At 42.3% G+C, this 17,724-nt stretch overlaps 4 protein-coding genes across 8 annotated transcripts; 2 read left to right on the top strand and 2 right to left on the bottom strand.

Annotated features, from left to right (window-relative positions):
- Window positions 1–34: 34 nt before the first annotated feature.
- l(2)k09913 (lethal (2) k09913) lies at window positions 35–5,150 on the bottom strand. Of its 3 annotated transcripts, XM_017182998.3 has the most exons (5): window positions 5,019–5,150; window positions 4,537–4,715; window positions 4,208–4,392; window positions 910–1,191; window positions 35–846 (listed from the first exon to the last, which is right to left on the bottom strand). In XM_017182998.3, exons 2-5 carry the CDS (start codon window positions 4,652–4,654, stop codon window positions 256–258), a joined length of 1,176 nt encoding a protein of 391 aa, XP_017038487.1. In that variant the 5' UTR covers window positions 4,655–4,715; window positions 5,019–5,150; the 3' UTR covers window positions 35–255. The 3 variants fall into 3 exon arrangements, with proteins under 3 accessions (XP_017038487.1, XP_017038489.1, XP_017038488.1); XM_017183000.3 differs by lacking the exons at window positions 4,208–4,392; window positions 4,537–4,715 and having other exon boundaries at window positions 5,019–5,110; XM_017182999.2 differs by lacking the exons at window positions 4,208–4,392; window positions 4,537–4,715; window positions 5,019–5,150 and adding an exon at window positions 2,159–2,293.
- Window positions 5,151–5,197: 47 nt separating this feature from the next.
- Window positions 5,198–6,870, top strand: LOC108086141 (zinc finger protein 277). The gene is made up of 3 exons (XM_017182997.3): window positions 5,198–5,307; window positions 5,420–5,670; window positions 5,727–6,870. Exons 2-3 carry the CDS (start codon window positions 5,424–5,426, stop codon window positions 6,827–6,829), a joined length of 1,350 nt encoding a protein of 449 aa, XP_017038486.1. The 5' UTR covers window positions 5,198–5,307; window positions 5,420–5,423; the 3' UTR covers window positions 6,830–6,870.
- A 558-nt stretch (window positions 6,871–7,428) lies between these two features.
- DCTN3-p24 (Dynactin 3, p24 subunit) lies at window positions 7,429–8,383 on the top strand. The gene has a single exon (XM_017182882.3). It carries the CDS (start codon window positions 7,506–7,508, stop codon window positions 8,085–8,087), a length of 582 nt encoding a protein of 193 aa, XP_017038371.1. The 5' UTR covers window positions 7,429–7,505; the 3' UTR covers window positions 8,088–8,383.
- A 150-nt stretch (window positions 8,384–8,533) lies between these two features.
- Fatp2 (Fatty acid transport protein 2) lies at window positions 8,534–15,258 on the bottom strand. Of its 3 annotated transcripts, XM_017183006.2 has the most exons (6): window positions 15,181–15,258; window positions 12,797–13,073; window positions 11,022–11,257; window positions 10,037–10,681; window positions 9,716–9,917; window positions 8,534–9,647 (listed from the first exon to the last, which is right to left on the bottom strand). In XM_017183006.2, exons 2-6 carry the CDS (start codon window positions 12,935–12,937, stop codon window positions 8,706–8,708), a joined length of 2,166 nt encoding a protein of 721 aa, XP_017038495.1. In that variant the 5' UTR covers window positions 12,938–13,073; window positions 15,181–15,258; the 3' UTR covers window positions 8,534–8,705. The 3 variants fall into 3 exon arrangements, with proteins under 3 accessions (XP_017038495.1, XP_017038496.1, XP_017038497.1); XM_017183007.3 differs by lacking the exons at window positions 12,797–13,073; window positions 15,181–15,258 and adding an exon at window positions 11,878–12,146; XM_017183008.3 differs by lacking the exons at window positions 8,534–9,647; window positions 9,716–9,917; window positions 10,037–10,681; ... (1 more) ...; window positions 12,797–13,073; window positions 15,181–15,258 and adding exons at window positions 11,571–11,803; window positions 11,878–12,129.
- Window positions 15,259–17,724: the final 2,466 nt, after the last annotated feature.

Below are 17,724 nucleotides of genomic sequence, written 5' to 3'. Positions count from 1 at the left end.
TTCTACGCAGTGATCATCTCACAATATAACAATATATAGAGCGTGGAGCATTAGTTTCTCTCTGTTTTTGATACAATACGACATTAAGCTTAGCCTAGGAATTCACAAGATCATAATTATACGAAAGGGACATTGGGGTTGCTTTTGTATTCGTTTTCTTCATTTAAATTTTAGGTCTTAGCAGCTAGGATAAAATCATAATCGCGTTGATTCTTGAATAAATGTATATCACCGAATTCGTGAGCGTGCCTCCGCTTACAATTTGGCGCGCTTGGGCACGCCGATGGCCTCCAGGACGCCGCAGACGTCCAGATGATGGAACAAGGTCTCCAGATACTCATCCCGATGCTTCATGTAGTGAGCGGCATGCTGCGATCGCTCCCAGCGCTTGAACGTGCACTTAATGTCCGCCCGCTCCCAATTGTCGCGCACCGCCTGGTTGGAGGACGGCGGTCCGATGGGATCGTTGTCGGACACAAAGAACAGCGCCGGGGCCTTGAGCAGGGTGGAGTGGAACATCTGGCTGGAGCGCATATAGTGGATGGTGGCCTGGTTGTGGAATGTCTTCATGTGGTACAGCGTGTAGTTGCGCAGGGCGCTCTGCATGCGTTCGTTCTTGGGGAAAATCGATTTAGGCACGCCCACGGGAATCTCGGTGATGTCGGCGGCACTGTCCCACACCTGACAGACGAAACGGTCCAGGATGCTGCCGTAGCGATCCATATCGCGCGACATCTGCAGCATTATCTCGCCCAACTGGTAGGCGCCCACAGAGAAGCCATGCATTACGATCGGCTCATACGACTTGTTGTTCTCCAGAAAACGCAGCGTCTCGGCGGCCACCACCTGGTCGGGGGATTGGGATTAATTCGCCTTTGAGCTGGGACAGAAACTGTAAAAACAACTTACCTGGGTTCCCTTGACCGGCCAGAGGAGCTGCCAAGGCGTAATGTGAACCACCATGACATCGAAACCCATTTCCGTGTAGATCTGGGCATACTTCTTCAGATGCTTCTGCTTGGCCATTAGCCAGGCCATCATCAGGACCAAGGGATTGCCAGTGGGCTTCTTAAAGGCCAGCGTCTTGGGGTCAACCTCGACATGCGTCTTACTGTTGGTGTACAGGGTCATGTTCTTGGTGATATCCTGCGAGGATATATACCGGCGATTCTTCAACGGGGCCATGGCGCTCTGCGTTTTGAGGGGAAAACCATTATTATCGTCATTTTATCGAACAGGTGAGATATGAGATATGATTAGTGGGGTTAGGGGAAATGAAACTTAAATAAACACAGCTGCAATTTACATACATACATTTCGATTTTCTACAAGTACAAGTGTTTAATTAGATATATATATATATATGATTAACCGTCTGGAGTAGAGTAATCTTTTTGTAGCAAGGCAAAGTTTGGATAGGTCGAGTAACTAACTACTGAGTGAGTAACTAATCGCAACCGATTAGATAGGAAGGTTTAGAGTGGCTAAAATAATGGCCTGATCGGGCGATTCCAACGAAATCCATGCAAATTACGAGGCAGATTTGATAAGGCTCTGATTTATCCACGGCAACAGCTGCTGGTGACCTTGAGAAAGCCACCGTACACGTGATGATAATCGCCCCAGTTCCCGATAAGGCTAATGCAGGTGTGCATGCGTTTGGACTTTTTATGGGAATTGCAAGATATCGAATTGCAATGATCACTTTGCGTCTATATTGAGCGAAAAATAACTATGTGGGCAGCTTATTTAATGCAACCGTACATTGTATACCGTTTTGCTTCCGTATAATTGTTTTAGGATTTCAATTATCAAGAGTCTCTTTGAGCAGGCGGCAAATTGGCACGAAGGCGAAGCAGCGACTGAATGTGCAAAGGTTTTGGGTTCTTTTTTTCCTACATTATAGCAAGGCTAAACTGATAGCCAGACATGGATTCAAAGATAGGCACGCCAAGTCCAACGATAAGAAGTTGCAATTTAGATTAGTGGAATCGTTCCCGCATAAATTTGTTACGGAAAAAGAGCAAAATCGCAATAATTGAAGCACCAAATGATGACACAATATGAGCGACAGAGAGGCTGGCTGGCTGGATGGGACTTTCACTTTAGTTTGACACTTTTGCACTTGAACCTCCGGCGAGAGTTCACGGCTACTCACACGCTTCGCCCGATGATAGATTTTCAGCAGTATAACCGCCAATATCACCAGCAGCGTTATCTCAATCAGGAAGTCCATATTAAAAGATAAAACTAAGCAGGTGCATCGACATTGACTAACTGACTGATCCACAAAGTAGCCTATATCCAGCGATCCAGTGGAACGATCGTGGATAGTTGAGCGGAATTGAGGCGAGCTTACATTCCCCATAGAAAATAGTTATTTCAGTTGAGGTGTGTGTGCATATACATATGGGAAGAATATTTCTTTTTCACTTTTTGCGGCATTGGTTTAAATTACATACAATGCGAGACTGGAAGCCCGAGTCCCCTGTGGGAGAAATAACTAAAGTGTCTCGACGAGAGGATACTATTTAATTATAAACAAGAAGCTCTAAAGTACGGTTATTGGTGTAATAGATCCTGAGATATAAGCTATTAAATACAGTAACTGATTTTGTGATTCGACTATGCCCTTAAAGGGCAAATATATCATGAAATGATTCGTATAACCTTTAAAATTTACCCAATATACCCTGCATTCAACAAATTTCAGGTATAATCAGCTCAAAAGTCTGGAAATAGAGAGAAACCCGAACGAACGCTTTGGGGGCTCGGGCAAAAGCTTGGCATTGGGCGCCATTATAATTTGAATCATCACGAAAAAGCTGTGCCACATTGCTCAATTGAGCTTGCTTCAAGCGAGGGTGGTTCCATAAATCCGGCCAAGGATATATCGACCGCAGGTCCATAACAAACGGTATCAGTGATATCAGTGACTTAAATGTACTATACCATTTACTGGTTGGTTCAAGCGGTTAATGAGCCCCTACTAATTGCAGGCATTGAACAACAATCATTAAAAAATGGATGTGTGTCTAAAAATATATGTATATAAGCGTAGGCAGAGATAATCTTAACAAGTGATTGGTGGAAAAGCGGGAGAGGTAGGGAGAGATAGAGCTCCGAAATCATTTGCCGGGTTCAAAGTACATGAAATACAATTATTCAAGCATGCAAATTTTAAAAGTCACACACTACATATTGCACAAAATGAAGAAGCGGAAATAAAAAGCAAATTAGCAAATGTTCAAGTACAGATCAATAGATATGCAAAAAGGCCTGGGAATGCTCTTTTGGGTTAGACGCAATCTTAGGTTAAATACGATGAATAAACCGGACCTGAGACACTAACTGGGCCAGTAAAAAACTTTACAAAGTTTATACTTTACGACCTTTTAAACGAGGAACAATAATATGTAAGCACACTAGAAGAAAATGTTGAATTGTTTAAAGGTGTTGTCTACTGTAGACTGGCAGTATTTTGGCGATTTTGAGTCTTTAAAAGCCAAACAGGTGTTCTTATTATATCTGATCACGTCATAAAGGTTTTTTTATAATCTTAAGTTCATCTTGGTAATTCAGGGTTATCTTATCGTATATAAAAGTAGGTTTGTTGAGATAATATATTAGAATTCTGCCCTTCTAAGGGTAGTTAAAAACGTACGTGCTTTAAAATATATTATAAACAATGAACTCTGCCTTTGTGAGTAGGAAAAAACTTCTAAACCGGACGGAGGTGAGGGTAAGGTTTAATTAAATATAATATAAAAAATTTATGCAAATTGTTAGACTAAGAAATATCTTGTATTACAATTTATTATAGTTTTAAGTAAAATATGAAAAGATAATAACAAGTTTTAGTTAGAAAAACATTAACCAATAAATCTAAATGTTAATCAGAGAGTTTGTGAACTTTGCTCGGACATACATATGTCTCTTTAATAAAGAGATAATTAAAATTATGATAAGCAACTCTTAAGGAATATAAAATGTGGATTTATAAACCAGACTACTCATAAATAGAAAATTGCTAATGAAAAGTGAAATTTATTAATTAAGCCCACAGTGTTTGACTGCGTTATTAAGTTGTGAATTTGGAAAACGTGTTTAGGCTTGAAGGGATGCACTCTACAGTTTATATAAGGGGATTATCCCAGAGTTTTCTGATACTTCTCCGCCAAGTCTTTCAAAAACAGAATATGCTTACATTTAGAACCGGCTGCTGCAACTGCTGGTTGCTCAGGCTCGAGAAGTTCCGGATGAGCGGGGCCTGGGCCTGGATCTTGCGAATCTCGCCCATCGGACGCTGCAGCAATCCCGGCGACTGGTAGCCACCGAAGAAGCTATCCGCGTAGACATTCTCGTACGGCACAGTGCTGCGGCTATTTTGCGCTGTTTTGGGGACCGGGTAGTGGGGTTGGGCAGGTGATGTATGGATGTGGTGTGGTGATGTAAAGGGGAGAATGAAAGCAGATCGGATCGAAAACAATTATAAATAAACGTAAGCTAGGAGCGGAGGAATGAGGCAACAATTACCACCAAAGGAAAGGCCCACGGCTAAGGTGGCGGCTGTCCGGCCGGCGGCGAAGGGCAGGCTCATCGATTTTCTCGCCGCCGTTGCGTAAAATGCAGTGCGAAAGAAGTGCGCAGCCATCGTGATGCGAATTTGCCGGGGGAAACAGAAATACTTTCACAAAAAGCGCTTTGGACACAGACTGTAAGAATTGGTTTTCATATATTGCACACTCCCTCTCCCTCGCACTTGCACGCACAAGCCCACACACACACACTATGGCGCAGGCCGAATGCACACGGATCGAACTTTGTACCCGCTGCAGACGAGTCTCAATTTTTATTAAATTGATAAATTCGTACCGAGATTCGTGTCTCTGTCTTGGGCTTGTGCGTGCATGGGCGACTGGGCAGGGGTGTGTGTGGGTGTGTATGGCGTGTGTGTGGGTATTGATGATAGTTTAATTGGTACCCGAATTGGATCGATCGCGGTGGGGACCACTTACGCTAACGTCGTGCTCCAGTGTTTGATTTTTTTGAAAATAAATGGGATTCCTCCCCCTACTTTGTTTGCGGTTGAAACAGTGTGACCAAGCGGTAGGTACCAAAAAATACTAATACGTGAGTTAATCAAATCGTAATAATTCAACGTAAAAAAGACCGTAGCATATAGTATTAAGGAAAATACCACCTAGGGTTTGGTATATTTTGTCAGCTGTTTTGTAAATTTTTACATTGTTTTGGTTCTTGTTTTTTTCGCGAGTTAAAAAAAAGGACTATTTAACTGTAAATAATGTAAGTAATTCTTCAAAATACATCATCTTTTTTAATTCTTAAATAATGCTGAATATATGTATGAAAAAAACTCTTTTTTTATTAACAAATAACTTCATTTGTGCACCTACAGCAAAATGGACCACGCGGTGGCTGTTTCTGGTGAGGATTCGGCCCCGGAGCAGGCCAAGTCTAGTGCTCCATTGAAACCCTCTGCCAATACGGCCATTAAGTGCCTCAAGTGCGACAAGGTGTACATATTTCCCGCCGACAAAGATGACTGCCTGGCACACTTCTATCTGGAGCACCGTCTGGTCATAGCCGATGTGGAGGAAATAGCGTTGCTGGAGGACTATTTGCAGTACTGGGAGAAGGAGTTTCAGGGTACGTATATGCTAATCCTAGAAAGTAATCATTTCATTAACTTTCCTTGCGTTTAGCCCACGAATTCGAGCAGTACTGCACCACAATGTTTCTGGACCAGCTGCCCGATGGAAAATACTCGAAAAACGAAAAGTACTATCTGCTGTGTGATATCCTGCCCCAGGACTACGAGCTGCGCCGAAGACTGAAGGAGCAGCGCCTGAGCAAAGCCCTGGAAAGGCACCAGTTCGAGCTCACCGACCGGAACTTCTCGAAGGAGTGCCTCTTCTGCAGAACCGTGATCAAGGGACTGAGAGCGGATTACTTGGACCACCTGTTCGATAAGCACTTCCTGCTGGTGGGCAAGCCGGAGAAGCTAGTGTATGTGGACGAGCTACTGGATCACCTGGAGGAGAACTTGAATCAGCTGGTGTGCCTGTACTGCGAGAAGATCTTCAAGGATCGACCGACGCTCAAGGAGCACATGCGTAAGAAGGGACACAAGCGAATAAATCCAAATCGCAGGGAGTACGATAAATACTTCCTTATCAACTACAATCGCGGACCGGCGGCACCAACTCCACGAAAACAGCACCATCAAAAGCGAAGACAGGCCTCTGCATCCACATCCGTCGATCTGGAAACAGGCAGCGTAGACTTCGACAAGCACTTAGCCCGCCCCGATTCAGATGGTGAGCACGACTCGGACTGGTCTGATTGGGCTGGGGATGGCGAGCCGAGTGCCATTAAGTGCCTCTTCTGCTCTCATCTGGGTGAGAGCTTTGTCGACCTAAAGAAGCACATGACCGAGACCCACAACTTGGATTTTGATCGCGCCACCAGCTCTCTGAACTTCTATCAGAGGGTAAAGGTTGTGAATTACCTTCGACGGCAAATCTGCATGCTGCGCTGCGTCACCTGCGACCTCCACTTCGATGAGCCGGAGCTGCTGGCGGAGCACATGGCCCAGGAGTTGCACTGTGGCATTGGTAGCAAGGCTAGCTGGGACAAGCCGGAGTTCTTCTTTCCCTACATGGAAAACGATGGCCTGTTATGTGTGCTCGACGATTCCGCCGGCGATGAACCGGACGCTGATGTGGTGCGCATTATATCCGAGGACAGTCTGGCGCAGATCAACAAGGATGCGGAGTCCCTATCTCTTGAGAATTTTAAGCTGTAATGTGCTAAATCGTTTTAAGTAAAAAGATAGAAATTCATAAATGCTGGAAATTTTTCTACCTCCGGGGGTTTTTTCGGAAATATATTTTTACAAATAAAATTATCCAGGATGAGCTGGCGTATGTTGTGGGCATCATCCTGCTTGGGCACCTTCTTCAGCTTTTTCAGCATTAAAATATTTATCCATAATTTTTTATGATAATTTTTGCAAAAATTCAAAACTTTAAAAATCTATAACTAAGCCAAAAATTAATTTAATTTAATTTGGAAAGCATTTTTGTGTTAGTTTTTAAATGGTTAATAAATCTGCTTTCCGAATTCAAAATTTTTTTAAATTCAAAATTTTTTCAATTTTTGAAAATTTTAATGATGTAACCCCTTATCAAATTTTGAAAACATTAAAAAAAAATTTTTTCTCTTGGATATGGCTAGATCGACTTGGCTTGTGATGCTGCCTTCTGTCTGATAAGCTCTAAAAAGTTTTTAAAAGTTTTTATTTTATTAAAATGTAATAATTTAAATTTTAACCCCAGTGAGTCAGTTAAGGGTTAATGCTCCACTTCAACAAGTGTGTACACACTGTTTGGTATATTTTAGCACTCGAGCTGCGGTCACATTACACCTGACATCATTCCGAACGAAAAAAATAAAACAAAACAAAGAGAAATCCTGCTATAATGGAAGCCCTAGACATCCTGGAGAAGCGAATTGATGCCCTGACACGAGTCCTGGGTCCCCTGCCCGATGCACCAGAGGCTGGCGAAGGCGTGGTGGACGCCCTGTGCTCGGCCCACGCACTTCTGGGCGAAGCCACTACGGGAAGTGTTCCCCTGCAGCAGTGCGTAAAGCGAGCACCCGAACTGGAGAAATACCTGGATCCCAACTTCCTCGAGGAGCATCAGCAGGTGCGCTCCAAGGAAGTCTACCTGCACGCCGTGGCCCCCGAGCTGAGCACTCAGGCCGAGCAGCTGGAGAGGATCAAGCAGTTGGAACCAGCGCTGGGGGCAGAGTACTTCCGCAGCATTCCTAGCGAGTGCCTGGACCAGTTGAAGCAGATCACGCAGAACAACGGCGAGTACGCACAGCAGAGCGAGCTCATCGAGGAGAGCCTTGTCCTTGCTATGAAGCGGTACGGCGAGATTCAGGCGGGATTGCTTAGTTCCCTGGACGCGATGAGTGAGCGATTGGACCAGGTGGAGCAGCGTATGGAGGAAAAGAAGCGGTCAGAGCTAAACAAGAATGTGCCGCCCAAGGATTGAGTGCGTTCGCCCAGAGACTGCTGAAAGTATTTTATACGCTCATTTTTTCGAGACGTTTCCAGTCGTATTTGGGCTTAGTTTTCCATAAATTAAAATTAGTTTTAAGTTTAATGGAAAGCTGAGATTTCAGTAATGCTAAACCCTATACGATTGGAAACGACAGTGAATATGGGAATATTAGAAATCTTAACCACTTTTTGTTAGAACGAATAGTGGCTTCTGATGCTATTTCATTTGTAAGTTTCCTTTTTAAACATTATTTAATGCTAGCACAATAAAAGACTATAAAATTGTAACTAGCTTGAATTTATATTACATTTTGTAATCATTCCTAATTGAGATTGCTTGTTTTTAAAAGAATATAAAACCTTCATAAAAATATAATGCAGACAAAGCTAGAATCCTTGTCAGTCTTTCCCCCAGGAAAACTCTTCGTCCAGGATAACTTTCCTTGTTTTACATAACTTTAATGCTAGCGAAATAATCAACTTTACCAAATTAGAACTAACAGAAATTCGGATTGGAAGCAACCAGAATCCATTCTACTAATATACATATGTATATATGGGGCACAGTCTTGACTTCTCCTCATCTAAAGGGAAGTCTGGAGGAGGGCTTCTAGAAGCGCAGTTCGTTCCTCTGGATCCTCTCGTAAATGGATGAGGTGAGTGGAGCATACACGCCATTCGGCTGGGCATAGTACAGTTCGTCCTCGACAATGTCCGGATTGAAGCCCTGCTGCTGGAGCTCAACTTTGCGCAGCTTGAAGGTGCCCGTGAGGTCAATCTTTCGTAGGAACCTCAGGAACAGCGGTCTCGCATAGCCGGGCAGTGCCTTTGCCAGTTCCACGCCTAACTGACCGACCTCAACCTCGCGACTGGGATCGTAGATGGCCGCCATTCCAGCTCTGCCTTCGGTGTGGGGTATGCTGACGCCGTAGACAATGACATCCTTGTACCCAGCCAGATTACTCAGCTGCGCCTCTACTTCACTGGTGGACACATTCTCGCCCTTCCAGCGGAAGGTGTCGCCTGTGCGATCCCTGAAGTAGAGATAGCCACGCTCATCGGCCACCAGAAGATCGCCGGAGATGAATGCCATGTCGCCCTTGGAGAAGACATCGTGCACTACTTTCTTGGAAGAGGCCTTCTGGTCCACGTAGCCCAGAAACTCCCGGCAGGGATTGCCCCTCACAATCTTTCCGATGAACACGCCAGGCTCATCGGGCTGACACCGCTCGCAGAGGCCTTTGCTATTCCTCAAAGGCTCACCGGTGTGTGGATCTGCTTTTATAATCGAAATGGGATAGATTTGTGGCATGATACGGGACACAAAGCCAATGGCTCCGACGGTGCTGTCGTTGTTCATGATGTTGGCATTGCCCTCGGTGGCGCCGTAGAACTCACCCACCTTTCCGATTCCAAAACGCTCAACGAATTGTGGCCAAATCTGTGGACGCAATCCATTTCCAAACACCATGCGCACTTGGTGCTTGCGGTCATGTGAAGCCGATGGTGTGGCCAGGATATAGCGAGCCATCTCACCAATGTACTGACCAACCTGGAGGGGATTTAAGAAAGGGAAGGATACATTACGCCTTGGATTTAAATGACAAAAACTGATCTTACCGTGCACTGAAACCTTGAGCAGTCGGCAAAGTATCCCGAGGCACTGAACTTTTTCCTTATGACCACCGTGGAGCCGAAAAGGAGAGCCTGGCCCATGCTCATCACTCCGCCAGCAGTGTGATACAGGGGTAAGGGCGTGTAGAACACATCCTGATCCTTAAAACCAAGTGTAAAGTGAATGCCAGCGGAAATGAAGAAATATCTGAAAGAAATGGGATTTATTGAGATGAGAAAATGCTAAATCATCGGGAACCTAGGTTGACTGTATGATCAGCCCTTCTCTATAAGAACCCATAATTTAAAATAAAACCCATTACTCACCGTGAATGTGTGATGACAGCTGCCTTTGGCAAACCCGTCGTTCCCGAGGTGTAGATATACACCAACTTATCATGATGATCCGGTCGGGAAGCTCCAGCGGCCACCTTATCCTTGGCAGCCGTTTCCAGGAGCCCATTTAACTGCTGGGCCAATCCCTGGCTGAGTCCCTCTGAAGCCACTATTTCCTGGTTGGCCTCATCGTTAAACTGATACAGGCCGACGTGGGCGGGCAGATCCTTGGCTATGTCCATCACAGCCGATCTGAAGCTGGCCCCGTAAATGAGAGCCGTGCACTGACCCACCGTGATGCTATGCTGGAGCGATGCTCCCCGGAGGTTCGTATTTATCAGCGGTGTAATTACTCCGATCTTGGAGAGACCTAGCCAGGTGGCCACGAATTCGGCTCGGTTCTCCAACAGCAGGCCCACCACATCGCCCTTCTTGTAGCCATGACTGTGGAATACATTGGCCACCCGGTTGGAGTGCTCGTTCAGCTGCCGGAAGGTCCACTGCTGGGACTCGCTGACAATGGCCAATTTGTCGGGATGGCGGGCCACATTCGCCTCGAAGATGTCACCGATGTTCACATTCTTCCGCTCCTGCCGTTTGATGAACAGCAGAACACGGATGTAGGCAAAGAGAGCTCTGGAGAAGGGAAGTTTATGAAAATACAAGTCAAAGAAGTCTATTAAGCGGTGAGTTCTGTCTTTAAATTCTAGTTTTGATTAATTTTATTTAAATCAAACCAAAATAAGGTATTTTAAACGAATTTAAAGTTATTAATCAATAATTGTTAGAGCAAATTTATTTTCTACTTGTCAAAATATCATATTTCTATAAGAAAGATTGATTTTATATTAGAACTGATCAAATCAGGGGATATATTTTTAAATCTCAGATATTTTATGCAATGAAATCTGAATACATTTAAGATTATCTTTTGACTCTTTCCAACAAAATCTTTAAAGCTTTGCCTATAACTTACTTGGTATCTCGGGGAGTGGTCACCATTGCTATATAAAACCATCGCCATCCAGGACGAACCAGTAGAGCGGCTATCAAGCTCACATAGAAGGTGGCCAATCCATACCAGGGTCCTTGGTAATAAAGGATAAAGCCAGTGGCTGCGCTTAGGATAGGTGCCAAAATCCACTGAAGATAGCTCCTCCAACTGGTTTTTTCGGGTTTAAGAACCTCCGGCGAGTTTAATTCAATTGTTACCTTAAAAAGTAAAGGATATTTAATGCACAAGACTATTACAAATCATAAAATTTTATTTAAAAAATCATCAAAAATATTTAAAAGCATAGCTATTTGTAAGAAAGAAAAAGATACGCCGCCCGCATCACTCATACGACGCGTAAGCCCATCCGATACGGGTGTTTAATAATCAATGAAATAACCCTCCGTCAGTGACGTTGATTTGAAACTTTTCCTGATCTTTGGCTAATTGCTTGTTGTTTAATTTGCACTCCCGCCAGAGGAGCTGGCATAACTTATTCCGCATTTCAATCATTTAGCACTTTATTTAAACAATTTGCAAGCAAACAAACCAAAAGATAAAAAAAAAGCGAAAGACAAACATTAAAAAATATAGAGTGGATAAACAGAAGCTTAGTGGCCAAATAGGTGGCCACTGCGGCCAGAGTAGATCTCGCGGAAGTGGTTCAGTGCCTTTAGTTCGGCATCGGCGGCCAATCGATTGGACAGTCGGATTAGGACGCAGATGGTCAGAGCCACTATCAGTCCCAGCATAAAGAACACAATCTAGTAACGAATACACCGATAGATATGTATATATATAGGATAGGATAGGATATAGGATGTGGCCTCCCGATTACCTTCTGCCAAATCCTCAGCCGGTGCTGCCCATCGCCCTGGCTTCCGTCCTCCAGCAGTGATTCGTTGTCGGTGCCTGTCATCATGCTCTGGGCAAATCTTTGCTCAACTCTTTTGAACCTTGACGCTTGGTTGAAAACTCAATCGTATTTCAGTTTGTTTTGATTTTTTCGTATTTAACTGACAGTTGGTTCCGGGGAAGTGTTGTAACTTTCAATTTAACTTAGGTGTGGCGTTTACAATTTTAATTAAAATCAAAAATACGAAGCTTCTTCATAATGCTCATAGTTTAGTTCTTCAATTAATATTTTAACAAATAGTATTAGAAACATTATTAATATCTGTTAATGCAACCAAACTTGTTTTGTTGAAGTATTACCTGCCTCTCTAGGATTTAAAGAAACCATTAACCATTTTCAGCTAAATTAAGTAAATAAAGACTTGGCTTTTAAGTACTGTTCTCTAAAGTCTTAGCCAAACAATCAAGTGCATATAAACTGGTTCTCATAACCATAATAAAAGCTCGCTTAATTACCATTTAGCAGTTGCCATGATCTTGACTTTCAAACTATTTCATATCAACCCAATAAAAAGCCATCGTTTGGGTTGCATTAATCTTTTATTTTAAACCTGATCATAAGCTCCATACGAATTGATTGACCGACCGATCGCATAATACTCAAGACCCAAACCTAGTCCCGGTTAAAATCAGCGAGCCAAAAAGTAAACTGGTTTTGCTCGATTTTTCTGCGGCTTCGTTTTTATTTGTTGTCAGATAAGGTTTTTTAATGGGGTGGAGGGGGAAGAGCTTCAGGGGGGGAGTCACCAGCAAAAAAGCAACAAAAGCGAATCAAGCGCGAACCAAAAATATGTATGTTGGCCACCGCATATTCGTGCGAGTCATCTGTATGTGGTATTTACCTGAGTGGCGCTGGGGTTCAAGGCCGTCGAACTTGGGGCACTCGTATGGGTATCCGATGTTTCGGCGGCAGCAGCTCCACCTGTAGTGGCTTCACCATCATCTGCAGTAGCAGTTGCAGCAGCAGCGCCAGCGGTGCACATTTTTTTTTTGTATTTTCTGGCTTAACACCGCATCTACAGGGGCTGATCGAAAAGTGTCTGATTATCAGCTTGGTTCAGTTTTGGTCTTCAATTAACGTTTGGTCAGCTTGGGCGGCTTTTCGTGGTTTCTTGATGGCTACACAGAGAAAAATTGCAATATAAATGTTAATTAATTAGTTTGTTTACTTTTTCAATTGCTTATTTTATTTACTAAACCCTAGTATAAAATCATAGGAATGACTTAAACATTTTTTAAGCATCAAATCTTTAGCTTTCTATTAGGTATTTCTTCCTGGTAATTTTACATTACTTAGAAAGTTGTTAAAAAAGTATTTCCTATATTAAAAATACCCAGAAACGACATTTTTATCGTTGGATAAATTTATATAAAATATATTTCAATTTTTTTAGCCAGAGATTTTTACACAAAGTTGAGAGCACATCTCTTAGATGCATTTTTATGAGTGCACTTTCGAAGCGAAATAATGGGTAATTAGGCGACGACCGGCAGTCGTTGGAAGGGGCAGACAAACAGACCAACAGACAAAAAGAGAAAAGGCGCAAAAGCTAAAAAAAGAGCTGTGGAAAAACAAGCCACAGCGATGTGGGGAATTTGCAATTGTAGTGCACAAGTGACACCAACAGAGAAGATGGAGAAAAATTGCCTTTTTTTCTTAACGTGGCTCAAATGATGCTGCGCGACGCTTTTTAGTTCAGGTGTGCCAGTCGGCTCAAGGTGAGTTTTTGGGGTCTGCTGCGGTTATTTACGCGCGACGAATGGCTAAGAGCCAAGTTAAGTGTAGCTACAGGTGGGTCATAAACCCGCTAATGTATGGTAAACTCATTTAATGCCAAAGGCAATTAAACCCAGTTTAGTGTTGAGGAAGTCAGGTGGAGTTTTGAGGATAGCATTTCAATGGGACAATAATATACTATATACTTAGGACAACTGGCAAAACCTTTTGTTAAAGTTTTTACTTAGAAAACGCCTTGATTTATAGGAATTTATATATTAAACAAAAGCCTAATTGTTAAAAACTGAAGGTGAAACTTTGAGTTTATCATTGATTTTAAAAAGACAACTTTAAAAATAGATTATTGAGAGCTTGTGAAACCACAACTTGAAGTCATTAAGCACATACAAGTGCCAATGAGGTTCAAGAAAATAAGCTAATAACTTAAATTGTAATAGTTTTTAAGAGAAGAAATATTATATTTAGAAATATATTGTATTTGAAATTTATAATTAACGTTTACAGACTGTAAAAAAATAGTTTCTATAGAAACTTAAGTCTATAAATATATTTTTTGTATAATAAATCAAAATTTTAAACAATTTTTTAAAGTTATTTAACTCATCTCCCCTTCGTCTTGCATAAACTTTGGCTATTTTCTCAGCCTGAGGCTGACTCAAAACTGAAATTCCGGTCCTCTGGCAGTAAATTATTTGTGTATTTTTTTTTTACAACATTTTGCGCATGCAAACATTTAGTTAAACTACTGCGTTGTTATTGTTTCTCCATTGTTGTATCTCTGGTGGCCCACTTATATGCATATATATAAGCACATGTGATCTCTGCCGATCATTAAGAGACGCGGATGTTGGCGACGCTTCATCACTTTCACTGAAATCTTCTTCTCCTTTCTTTTGTTGGATTTCTTTGCCTTTTGTGGGTCCCTTGCAAGCGAAGCTTGGAATTTTCAGGGGATTAAGAGATACCAGATACAAGATAGCAGCCACAAGATACGCGATGAGATGCGATTGTGGTGATGAGCTCTCAAATTGTGGCTGAAATTGCTGCGCACTCTATTAACTTGATGGATTTATTGCACGCACTTAGGGGAAGGAAGTTTAATTGTTATAGAACTGGTATGGTGAGGTCTGTACTTTGTAGCACATTGTACAGATTTTATTTAAGGTTTTAATGTATCATTGTACAGGTTAATTTATAAATATAACTGGTTCTGGACCTTATAAAAAGGTTTTCAAAGTGGGATTTCTATGAATATTCCTTTATATTTTGGTATAAATGTTGTGAATTTTTAATTAATTAATATGATAACTAAGAAACAAATCTGTAATCATCAGATAATTGATCAATTTCACACATGCACTTTGGTTTTAATGACAATTTTTTTCGATCTAATATATACGAAAGTTAAACGTCTTTATAATAAACTTGTGACAATTCACTTTTGCACTTTGATTTAGAGTCACTTAACTCCCAAATTGGGCTACTAACTTGGCAGCTTTAATTTTTTAAATGGAAGTTTAAGCCGGAGTTTGAGCCCGCCGCGTCTTTCGGCCAACAGCTTCGTTCATCAACTGCGCCCAAAAACAGCCAACAGCCGCTGTCGCTGCCTCTGTCGCAGCTGAAGCTCTGCCAACGTCGTGGCAACAGGTCGCCGTCGCACACAGATACTCACCTATACTAGAGCAGCCAGAGCCAAGCTTCGGGTCGAAGCTCTGCACCTGAGCAGCAGGCAGCAAGCAGCAAGTTAACAACGTGTTGTGGCTGCCGCAGCTCTGCTCAAATTGCCAGTTGCGATTCTGATTTGGCCTGTTTGCACGTGATTATGCCGCACATGCAGCATGTGCATTGTTGTACATATTTTTTTTTTATTATTATTTTCCTGTGAGTGTGTTTCCTTTGAGGCCATTAAAATGTCAACAACCACGGAGCATCAAGAATGTGGCTCTAATGGTAGGAGGGGGTGCTGCAGTGGGTGGGTGGACTGGGTCGAGGTGCAGGGCGGGGCACGCACTTAATTCAAAACACGTGTCTTTCTCTTTCTGTGGGTATTGCCCTCAGTTTCAGTGATTTCTGTTTGCGATTCTCTTCCTTCTTTCTATGCATATGAACACTGGGAAAAATAAGCTGTAAGAAAATGAACAAAATGCTTAAAAAATATATATTTAGAGCCAAGATTTGTCTACAAATATCAGAAAGTTAATACTTTAGAAACTGGGAATCTTGAGCTAAAGCATACGGAATTCTTAGGTTAAAGATTGTCTTCAATTTGTAGATTTATTTGGACTTTTAATTCTCTGACAATATGTATATATTACGTGAATTTTAAAATTAATTTTAATGTGTAGCGAGCAATTGATGCGTGTTACCCCCTTTTGAAACCCCTTACCTCTAGCAACTTGCCAGCGAGTGCGACGCCAACCTCTTATTAAATATCATTTTGCATGTTGACTTGTGTTGTTGTGGCTCGGATCGTTCGCCGTGATTCTGCTAAATTGTTATAAACAAAACGAGAGACGGAGATGGAGCTAGCTAAACATTAGGCCTTTGGGTCGTAGAGGGGGCTTGGTTCAGGGGGATCTGGGTCAATTGGGCGTTGCAAAATAATCGGTGACTCGCTCTGGTGAAGGTTTGATTGCTAAAAATATTTGTGGCTCTTTTAATATCTCTTCAGCACCGCAGCTTAATTAATATTTGTGCTGGAAAATCAAACTTATCTTATTGACGAATGCCAGATACTAACTGACCTAAGATTTCCGTATGATTCAGTCTGTTTATCAAGGCGGGAACTGATATTCCATCTCAATGAAGCTTTTTCTTAATGTGAGATCATATTACGTAGCACTTTAACCCAAAAACCCACTTAACAGGTTAAGAACGCTTACTTATATGCGTTTTAAAAGCTTTAATAAAGGCAATTAAAGCCAGAGCTTTATAGCCGAGACACGATAATTACAAGCCGCCTTTAGAGTTCAGATCTGTAGATTTGTACACGAGTGTATAATCTAGTAAATAACTGTTTGTATTCAACTTGTTGAGGGGTTACAAAGGGCTTCGTAAAGTATAGGTGGGATATAGAACTGATAGATAGATATAGATACATAAAATAGCCCGCAAAGTTTCCTTAATTTCTGTGAAAAACGACAAGTGCCATGTCCTTTGCCGCTTCCATAATTTCCAAGCACATTTAGTTACCTGTTGAGCATAATTCGTATCTGTCAACAGGAACTCTCAATGCATTTTCATGGCTGTTTCTGCTCTAACAATTTTTATAGTCCCTGCCAATCAACAGCTCGCTCACTCCCTTCGAGCCGCCGGAGAATCATGCCCAATAACAAGGCTCCAAAGATATGCTCCGACATTCAATGGTCTTTTTCACACATATTTTCCACCAGACATAAAGTGTCTGTGCAAAAATGCTCAGGCACACATCTCCGGTTTATATATACTCCCGGGACTTATATATACATATATAGTTCGGAATATATGCATTGTATGCTCGACCCTTCGGGGGCCCTCTGCCCTTCACCCGGTCCTCACAGCACTTGAGAAGAGGAAGGGAGGAACTTGCCTGTTGTGGATTTTGTCAAGTGGATTTTTGTCGAGTTTTGAGATCATTAAAACAACATCGTTAGTGCGTCCATAATGAAGTACTAAAGAGGAACCCAAGAAGCGATCCCTCGAGAGTGCGACTAAGGCCCGTAGTGAAAGAATTCAATTTCAGGGCGATATTTTATGGGTCTCATGATTAGTTCTAGAGACGCACTGTCGCCTTACCCGGGCTCAGACTAAGGCAAAATCCGGAGAGATCCGTGTGTGTGTGTGTGTGTACTTTCTCATCCGACTTTATATGGCGTATTGTGTTGCGGCGGGATTGATGGATGCGACCGTGAAAAGCGCTGCGTGGAAAACTATCTGCTCAACATCGACATCAATGTTCATATCCATCAGCGGTGGCATAAATAATTATTATTTTCCTCGATTTATTTGGGGTATGTTGGACTGTCTCAAAAACATTAATAGGTCTTGATATTA

Source organism: Drosophila kikkawai, chromosome 2L (assembly GCF_030179895.1).
Source record: "Drosophila kikkawai strain 14028-0561.14 chromosome 2L, DkikHiC1v2, whole genome shotgun sequence".
Lineage (NCBI taxonomy): Eukaryota > Metazoa > Arthropoda > Insecta > Diptera > Drosophilidae > Drosophila > Drosophila kikkawai.
The sequence above is the reverse complement of the archived record's forward strand: the minus strand, read 5'-3'. Positions and strand labels throughout refer to the sequence as shown.